The sequence below is a fragment of the Python bivittatus genome, unplaced genomic scaffold, assembly GCF_059951505.1.
Source record: "Python bivittatus isolate LINGU-HERP-01145 unplaced genomic scaffold, Pbiv_v1 ctg000220_np1212, whole genome shotgun sequence".
In the NCBI taxonomy this organism is placed as follows: domain Eukaryota; kingdom Metazoa; phylum Chordata; class Lepidosauria; order Squamata; family Pythonidae; genus Python; species Python bivittatus.
In genome coordinates, this window is record NW_028277048.1 from 10,723,639 (window position 1) to 10,733,350 (window position 9,712).

At 42.6% G+C, this 9,712-nt stretch overlaps 1 protein-coding gene across 3 annotated transcripts; it reads right to left on the reverse strand.

Annotated features, from left to right (window-relative positions):
* Positions 1 to 92: 92 nt before the first annotated feature.
* Positions 93 to 7,162, reverse strand: LOC103049088 (uncharacterized). Of its 3 annotated transcripts, XM_007427808.3 has the most exons (8): positions 7,078 to 7,162; positions 4,788 to 5,041; positions 4,514 to 4,577; positions 2,810 to 2,937; positions 2,225 to 2,343; positions 934 to 1,069; positions 398 to 494; positions 93 to 230 (listed from the first exon to the last, which is right to left on the reverse strand). In XM_007427808.3, exons 1-8 carry the CDS (start codon positions 7,145 to 7,147, stop codon positions 184 to 186), a joined length of 915 nt encoding a protein of 304 aa, XP_007427870.1. In that variant the 5' UTR covers positions 7,148 to 7,162; the 3' UTR covers positions 93 to 183. The 3 variants fall into 3 exon arrangements, with proteins under 3 accessions (XP_007427870.1, XP_015743485.1, XP_025022177.1); XM_015887999.3 differs by lacking the exon at positions 93 to 230 and having other exon boundaries at positions 260 to 494; XM_025166409.2 differs by lacking the exons at positions 93 to 230; positions 7,078 to 7,162 and adding an exon at positions 6,917 to 7,071 and having other exon boundaries at positions 260 to 494.
* Positions 7,163 to 9,712: the final 2,550 nt, after the last annotated feature.

The window sequence follows — 9,712 nt, forward strand, 5'->3', positions numbered from 1 at the left end:
AGTAAACCCGAGGGTACAACTTTTCCACGTAGACTAGGTAAAAAGAGGCAGCAATTGTAGAGCTGATCCGGCTCTTGTTGTACTCTGTGTCCTTGAGGTTTTCATTTGAGATGCCAGTCTTGGCTTAGTGAAAACAAAACACAGAAAAGCTCTGTATCATCTCAACAGGCATCCCTTGGCCTTTCAGAGGGTCTGGTGTAGCCCTTCCACCAACTCTACATAATGAGGTTCTGAAAAGAGAGTGAGATAAGCAGAGGAAAACTGTATGCTGGTACTCACTGTCCTTTAAATGTGTATCGACAAGGAACCCCACCCTTGTCATCTGCCCCTTTCTCTCTTCCCCTAGCCCATATTTGTTGACTTTTACCATACATTGCTGACCTTGAGGAACACCTACCTTGATCAGGTTGAATGTAACTATGTCTGATTAGGAAATCCAGTGCTACCATTGCACAGTTGGGCTTGAAATCTGAAGATCCAATGGCCTCTCTCACCTGTGCCAAGAGGAAGATTTACAATTAACATATAAAATAGAAATGGCAGCTAGCGCTCCAATCTCTCGCCTAGGCCAAGATATCGCTACCTTAGGATGGAGTTAGTGAGAATGTGTGCTGAGGTAAGAAGTGTTCTCTGTCATTCAAGAAATAGGATGCCATGAATTCCAAATAATGTTAAAACCCAAGCATAATAAAGAGCTAGGAAACTAGAGGACAGTTGCAGTCCCACCATCTCTTGTTTGAAATATGCCTCAAAATGGTATAGGACTTGTAATGCTTCATCAGTTCTCACTGGCCTTTCCAGAGCCAGATTCATCATCAGAAATAAATGGGAGTCACAAAGATTACTGCTTGCTTGTGGGAGGCTCTGACAGCGCTATCTTTTATTGTTCCAAAAGGGCAATCTTTGTCAGTAAGCAAAATGGTACCCACAAACCTTATCAAGTGACCAAAGGTAGAATTCCTGCACTTCTCCATCTCCCACTTGGGGCATAAATTCTTCAGGCAGCTCCAGGTCAAATACAAACTGGCATTCGGGATAGATACCCCCATCTGATCCTTCATATGTGTAGCTGGGATGGGAGAAGACAAGGGAAAATAATTCAATAGCACCAGTGACTTGCACAGATAACATTCAGGTATGTTCTCATGTGGAGTAACACTGATCCAAGTTAGAGAGAGGAAGTGACTTCTTCCAGAGCAGCCAAAACCATCTTTATATCCTGCTTCCTGGATTCCTATGAAATCATGAGCGATGTTTAGAAATCATGAGCGTGTAAGGTTTTTGGACCCATGCTGTGTGCTGTGTTTGGCTGTGGTATGGAAACTCTACATATTAACACTGCTTCTATACTTTGACATATTTGTTTTCACAATTCAGCTGGAATATGTAGTAAATGAGAAAATCACCGTAGAGCAGTTGAAGCTGAGAAATTACTGGTCAGGGATCATAGTTATTTTGTTATCCTACAACATCATCTTGCTTGAGTTTCTCTGCACTATACTAGAATATGAATAGCCGCCTTAAATACAGTACAACAGCACTGAACAAAGGGACTTATGACTGGCACCACACTGTTGGGGCTTTCTGGGGCGCAGCAGCTTTGTACCGTGCTGCTGGGCCAGGCTGGGCTTTGTGCAGCGCAAAGAGGCTTCCTGGCACCCTGCGGCTCTGAGGCTTTTTGCTGGGGCTGGGCTTTGTGCAGTGCAAAGAGGCTTCCTGTCCTGGCACACCACAATTCGGGCTTTTTACTGGGGCTGGGCTTTGCACAGCTCAAAGGAGCTCCCTGGTGTGCCACAGCTCTGGGGCTGCAAAAACTTGCAGCCCCAGAGCCACAGGGTGCCAAGAAGCCTCTGAGCTGCAGGGTATCCTATCCCCGGCCTTCCTGAGCTTGCATTGCACCGCAGTACCTCCGTCCCACAACTTGTGCACGGCCCGCACCAGGTCTCCCCCCCACACGGCACCCCTATGCTCCTTACCTGGAACTTCGACCTCTTCCCGCTTAACAACACATGCATCTTGGGGCTACAATAGCAACTGGGACTGCCCAGGATTGTCATCACTAAGTGATGCTGTCATGTGACATTGTGCTTTACGACTGCATCACTTAACAATGGAAATTCTGATCCCAATTGTGGTCGGAAGTCGTACCTGTATGCATACACACACAAATACGAATACCGCTACACTACAATGTGCCTTGGATTTAAAGAAGTTTCTGCATTACCTGATAGTTCCAACAGCTTTGGATAGTGTAGCAAGTGAAGCAGGAATGCAAGCCTCTTCTTGGCATTCTTTTATTAGTGTCTCTCTGATACCCAGCTCTGATGAAATGCCACCTGCAGCCTAGCAAAAAAAAAAAAAAAAGTAAACTGCTATGGTTAACCATAACGGCTAGCAGTCAACATTACCCTAGTTTGGTATTCAAGAAGGACCTTTTCTGTCCATCAAACAGATGAATAATTTCTGAGTCCTAATCTCTCTTACCATAGCAGGTGGCAGACTAGAAAGCTTCAAGGCTTCTTTGGAGCTTTTATATGCCTTTAATCTGTAAGAAAAATGTTGGCAGCAGGAACTTCTCTATTCACGTTGTTAAGAAAAACAGTTCATGCTGAAATTATAATTTTGTATAATTAACAACGGCCTGTTTATATTTTGGGCATCCAATCCAGTACTGTGTCTGGCTTGCCCAAACTCATTTAGTCGAGCGATCTCTCTGACTCTATTGGACTTTTGTGAATTTTGACAGCTGTTAGCTAATCCCATTGTCAGACAAGAGATACTCTATTCATCATCCTATTTTGTCTCTTACCAAATTATCCAATAAGCCAGGATATGTGGGTTTGTTCAGGGCCCTACGAGCCAGCCACATGTGCATTTCACCATTTTGCCAAGTATACCCATTCAGATGGGCACCATAACGCTTTACTCCTAGTAGTGCTGGATCAAGAGAAAAATAAATCAGAAATGAATAGAAAGGAAGATTATTATCAAGGACAGCCCTTGCTTTTTCCTCCTGCTGCCTAAACCACACACCTAGTTTTGCACCACATGTTCTGATTTTGTAAGTAATTTCATCTGCTTAAGCCTGCATAATGTGTTTACTGTTAAGTTTTAAAAGACTACATAAGTTGGGAAGTGTTGACAAGAAAGTAGGATATGAAAGGAATGGCAGGAATAATCCATGAGCACAACAATTCCTTAAGATTCACAATGCAGTATTTGAAGAATTCTTACGCAAGTTCAGAGCTTGCTTTATTTCTCTGGAGCTACTGGAATTGATCCAGGATTGGTGATCCTTTAAAAATATCTAAATATTGAAGTCCCAAATTTTCAGTAATCAGAATTTTACACTCAAGATACTTCACTGTTGTTAATTCCAATGCAGAACATAAATTGTTACTATCTCCACTGAAGTGATTTACCTGTGCTTAGCTTCATATAGACTGATATGACATCAGGCCCCATGGGAGTCTGACTCTTCTGATTAGCAAGTCATATGGAGGAGGAATGCTTAGCGTGAACAGAATTTTTTTTTTTTTAATAGCATAATATTGGTGAGGAAGAAATGTAATTTTTCATAGGAAAGGGAAATCAGTGTCTGCCTATATTGGCATGTTTTTTTTCCGTTGTGCAGTGATCTTGACGAGCTTTATTGTATTCATCCTAACAACAACTTGAAGGGATAGTGATCTACCCTTTACTTCCAAACTATGCCATCTGTTTTAAAATGCAATTATCAAATGTGTGGTCAAAGGCCTATGAAATTATATACTGGTATACAGGCAACAATATTGGAGCAAAATGTACTTGCAAGATTCATAGAAGGTTCATTCTTATTTTTGGTGTGGGAAAGAAGATGAAAATATTTCTCATTTTCTTTTAGAATAGAAGATGAATATACTTAAATAAATCCAGGTATATTTTATATACTTGCTCATCGACACTTTAATAATGAAAATAGTTTCTGAAACAAATGGCTTTTATTTAAACATTGTCAGTGTGCATATTTAAGAGAGTATCAGCAAGGAAGCCACATTTCTTCACTAAGGCGTTTATTATCTAAATTTCCTCAGTAGGTGAAATACTTTGGACTTTGGGCAAGGATGCCATAAAGTCTTTGGTTGACTTTATCGTATTGACTTTATCCCATGTCTCTGTAGTTTAACACACTTTTGTTAGATTTAAATCCCACATTTTGTACAGGAGCTCAAAGCAGCATACATAGTGCACCCACTTCCTATTTTTCCTCACAATAACAGCCCAATAAGGTAGGATGGACTGAGAAAAAGTGACTAGCCCAAAGGTGAGCTTCCATGACTAGGGGTGGACTAGAATTTGGGCCTCTCTGCCCCTAGTACAACACCTTAACTAATGTATCACCGTGGCTCTCTTTTCTAAAGATAATACATAATTTAAAAAATCACACGCAGTGGGAGGTATTAATTACTTTTCCACAAGTCATGTCTTACCTATACAGCAAAGTAGTGGCAAGATTTTTAAGTTTCAGACTCACGTGTTGCGGCACGCTCCATGCTGAAGAAAGGTGTGTCACAAAAATAGGGCATTACATTGTACATCTGAAACAAAGACACATTCTCCTTAGTGAATAACTCTGGTTTTGTTCCCCACTGGAGCCTGCCTTCTAAGCTGTTATTCAGGATAGAAACACTGGACTTTTCTCCCTTACATCTCTTACATAGTCAGAAATAGAAGACAGAAACTGATAGCAGGAACATGCACCCAAATCGAGTCCCTTTCTTTCTCTTGGTTGCTCCAAAACATCTCACCTCATTCCTCCATCCTTTTAAACAAGGAAAAGCTTGCTGTGCTTTCAGTTCCTTGAGCACCCTTTGTACAGCAGCTGTTCTTTGGCCATGAGACGTCAGTTGTTTGTTAAGCTCCAGCTGTGGAGGTGTTGCATCTCCCTGAGACACTGAGAAAACAGTTGGGTACTGATGGAGACACTTGGCTACAGCTGGTGGCACGTAGCCTACCTGTTGTCCATCAACCATAAAAGGCAAACACAGTGCCTTGGAAGAACCTGCAAAGAAATCAACCCAAATCAATCCTCTACAGCAGCAGAGAACTAGTTTCTACAAATAAGTCAAATGTGCCAAAGTGCTTCCTTGGAAAATGATCTGTGGGCAGTTATGTTCCTACAAGTTTAGTAAGTTCAATATTTCTAAAAATATTACAAAAAGAAATGGCATTTTTGAACACAGAGGCAATTACCACCCACTGTCAACATAATTTTCATCTAGAAATCATCACCACTTGGCACACTGTTTTAGTAAATCTTAAAATACAATCTGATGCATGTTGATGAAAGGCACACTGATTACAATGGGACATAGTTTCAAGTAAAAGTCTTTAGGATTGCTTCTGAACTTCTAGTAAACCTTGCTTTACCAAAGTACATTTTAATAAGGATTAGCCTTTGCAGAATCCAAGGTGTTTGTCCTCATTCCCTAACAATACTACTTTATAATTTATATAAATTACAGTAGTTTCACTCTTTTTTCTTCCCTTTAAGCAAAGGGACACCTACCTTGGGGGGCTAGCAACTGGAGATATATACTTTAGTTGTAGCCTTTGAGAGGAATTGTCAGCCAAAAGGAGATGTACAGAAAGTAACGGAACAGTTTTGTGGTAACAGAACTTACAGCAAAATCATGAGGAAGAAAAGAGCCATACAGTATTGCCTCAGACAAAATGCTTACATAGACCAACATTTTCTTCCTACAGAGACAGGTGGCCATATGAAGCCCACAAGCAGCATACAAACAACTAATATTGAAAAGCACTCTCTCATTATTGGTATGAATCTGCCATAGATAACTTTACTGATGGATTTGCCTAATTTCTTTTTCCAGCAATTCAGGTTGATGGCTATCATATTTTGAAGTAGGAAGCTAAAAAGCCCCAAACTGTTTTCCTGACAGGTGTCTTGAGCTTTCGCACTCTCTTTTCTATACTTTTCCAATACCTACAACTTCTTGAGGTGCAGTGATCAGAACCTTAACAAGGATATTCAGTGTGATCACTGGACACATTTGTGAAAAGTCATTCTCATGCTTCATTTTTGATCCATTTCCTGCTGATCCATTATATAGAACCTGCCTTTTCAAAGCAACTGCCATCATTCAGTTGATGTCTTCATCCAGCAATTCACTACAATGCCCAGTTTCTTTCTTGGGCAATCATCATCTCAGCTTCAATCAGAGTATGTGTGAAATTAAGCCTTTTGCCCCCCACTCCTCTTACATGACTTTCCTTAAACCACGGTTGCATTTGAGGTCAGTTTCCCGTTTGCAAGGAGCTTTTCACTGTCATTTTCTTAAAACAAAAAACCAACAATCTGATGGTTTCAGCAAACTGGTCCATCTCAGAGTTCGCCTTCATTCCTGATCGTTTAGGAAGGCGCTGGCAAGTGTGAATCGCAGTGCCTGCAAACGCTGTCTACTTACTCCCACTCTCGGCTTCCTGTACTGGAAATAATTAAGCCGTAAGAGGACGTTCCCTCTTCTCGGCTGTTGGCACGGAGGCCTTCGAAGAACGGACTGCCGTGCGCGATTTGCAAACTGAGGCAAAGCTAAGCAAGAGAGTGATTTAATTCCGTTTCTCCCACTCTTTGAAAGGAAGCAGCCGTTACCTTGGTTTGTCCCATTATCCGGGTCTCTCCCCGTAGTAAGCGGAAGGGCTGCAGGTAATGAAACGTGCCCCTATGACAGTGTTGTCCAAACTTGGCCACTTTAAGATGAGCGGACTTCAACTCCCAGAATTCCCCAGCCAGCATGGCTGGCTGGGGAATTCTGGGAGTTGAAGTCCGCTCATCTTAAAGTGGCCAGGTTTGGACAACACTGCCCTACGAGGTCAGGACCACCTTTAAATAACCCGCGGTTACTCCTTGGCTTACCTTTCGGCGGACGCTTTCCGCATTTCTAGCGGCTGAATTGCAATCCTTTTAGAATAAAAGGCGTCTAAACGCTGGCTTTAACCCTGCTTGTGTGCGTGTGTGCCGACGGCTAAATCCTGTAGAAGCCTGTTCCCACGGAAAGCGCCCGCCCGCGCTCGTACCTGCTCCGTGGAAAGAATTCATCTTCTTCAGCAGCCCCCGAGCCCGCTCGCACCATCCCTCCGCCGCCATGACGCCCCGGCACGAGCCCCGCCCCACTCCTGACGCGTGGATCTCATTGGCTCGCCCAATCATTCTGATTCCTGACCCGCCTTCCTCCTCTCGCGTTCCTTCGGGGAGCTCTTAGGACGGGCGGTGGGTTCGCGCCTTTTTGTTCTCTCGCCGCTGCGGTTTGCTCTGCAGGTGAGGAATACATTTGAAAAGAACCTTTGCACGGAGACGACCGTGGCTTGGAGGGAAGAGTGTGCTCCAGCTTCAAAAAAGAATCAAATTATGTTTTCAGAAAAGCTTCCAGTAGAGAACTTGGAGAGCGGCCAGCTATTGGAATAGATCTGGAGTGGGAAGGATGTGGGTCTGCATTGACTGGGAGGTCTCTGCGGTTTGCAGTACGGCCGATAGCAAGGGATCCAACTCTCCGTGGCTTGATAACGCAGACATAGGTACCCATCGCGCTGTTCTCTTTCAGGGAATGCAACATTGTCCAAAGGGCAGGAAAAGAGAAGCGGATGGCGATGGAAATTGAAATCATAAGCCAAGCGAAAGGGAAACCTCATTAAACCTAGCTCACAACGGCACTAATCAATATTGGCGTCCATGCCTAACCACGAAGACACCAAAACAATGAAATGCGTGTTGTGACATTATTACCCAAGCTCCAGCCATTTTTATTTGCACTGTCATGTAGCGTACAGACACCTAAGGGGCAGATCTGCTTTGTAGCAGCACAGTGCCTGTTTTGTCGCTTGCCTCCCTGCTGCGGATGTCTTCCTTTCTGTCCTTCCAAACTGTTTTTGCAAACTGCTTCCGCTGTGTCCATACATCATCCCGTACACTGATTTTCTTCTTTAAACGTTTCACCTCTTTTGTTTTGAAGATCTCACTGATTCTATCCAGCCATCCACAAACTGTCTCAGTCTTCCCCTTCTTCTTGGCTCATCCTTTCTTTCCCTGTGAGTCCATTTTCCTGTTCAAAGTTGTTTAATAATAGGAGCAATGAAATTACCCCAGATTATATTCCTGCAGTGAAAAACTAGGGAGAGTGAGAGTTTGTTTTGTGTACATACGTGCTGAAGGATTGTAACTTCCACTCATTTCGGCTTCAAATTCCTGCAATTGGATTTCTGTCATTCTAAGTTTTGACTCATTGAGACTGAGTTTTCTAAGCGGGAAGGAACCCACCTATGTCCAAGGTCTGCCTGTTCCTGGATCCACCAATACAGAGTCAAAACAGATAAAGCATAAAGGTTTGTTGGTGCATTGGATTAAATGGCATGGCCTTTCCCTTCATGGCCAGCAGACCCTTGGCTCAACTGATTTTAATTTTTAAATATTATTTAATTAAATGGGAAGCTGATAAGTAAGCTATCAAACAACTGCAACATTTGTATTTACAAGAGCAGCTTTTGGCATTTGTAGAAAATAAAAAGGGGTGCCCGCTACCCTGCCCTCCAGAGGCTCGAGGGATGGCAGTGGCAGGGAGCAATTTCCCCCATTTGACCTCTGGCGATTTGACCCACACACCCACCATGGCAGCTATTTAATGAATAAAGAAACAACTGCCCCTAGTAGCCATTTTGTAAGCCACTATTACATGCTTTCAAATGTTCTAATGTGCCTTCTGTACCTAAAGAGTTGCGTATTCCTCAGTTGGTATATGAATGAGGATTGTTAGCTTTCTTTCTCTGTTCTTCAGATTTAGTTTTCAGGAAACACTGAACCTTACAACCCAACTCCAACGTGTAAGTGACACAACCAGGACAAACTTCACCATTTGATTTGGCTGGATTTATTATTCTGACTTCCAAATCCAGGCCAGGTAGATCCAGCTCTTTCTGCCAGTCTTGGTGATATGACTTATACGTTCATTTAAAAGATGTAGAAATGTAATTCTTTAGAAAAGAAAATAATGCCAAATAACAACAGGCTAATATCTTCTAAGTTTGACTAAAGTATCAAAAAGAGCGTGCAAGCCTGTGAAAGCTCGCTTGCTGTGCCATTGATTTAATTTCAAGGTAGCTATTAGCCTGCAGTGATATTGTTCACACAGTGCCTTGTGTAGCTACTCAGAGCATGATGGAGAAAGCAGGGGCAGGCAATACCAATTCTGTTCTAATTACACTGGCTTCCTGTGTTTGGGTCCAACGTAGTGCTGGCTTTGAACTTTAAAGCACTCAACTTTGCAAGACCAGGTTCTCCGAAGGACCTCCTGCGCTCCAGAGAACCTGCTCAAGATTTGATCTCAGCACCTTCTGTTGCATTGATAAATAAAGTTACTGACTGTAACAGAAATATGACCTAGTTTATATTGGTATTTTCTTTCCATCACTGGCTAACCACATGCTTCCTAAAAGCTCCCTGTAGTTGTGTATCTAGGATACACTTAACTTATATACTGAATTAAGTCATTTCCTGGCTGCATACAGGACCTCAAACCAGAAACCAACCAAATAGGCTAAGCAAAATTTTTAAAAAGCCCTTTCCCAAGATTAAAAATAAGCTTGCATGTTGTGCTACGTGGTGTCCTCCTAGGCCTGGCGAAGTATATTATATGAAAACAGCCAATGTATGAAAATAGTT

What these genes read in the sequence shown, in the direction of transcription:
- LOC103049088 (XM_015887999.3), bottom strand. Translation starts at nt 7,147, where the DNA reads ATGGCGGCGGAGGGATGGTGCGAGCGGGCTCGGGGGCTGCTGAAGAAG. An exon ending in TAAAAGGATGGAGGAATGAG is followed by an intron (nt 4,578 to 4,787) that starts GTGAGATGTTTT and finishes TCTTTGTTTCAG; the next exon opens with ATGTACAATGTAATGCCCTA. An exon ending in CATGGAGCGTGCCGCAACAC is followed by an intron (nt 2,938 to 4,513) that starts GTGAGTCTGAAA and finishes CTCTTGATCCAG; the next exon opens with CACTACTAGGAGTAAAGCGT.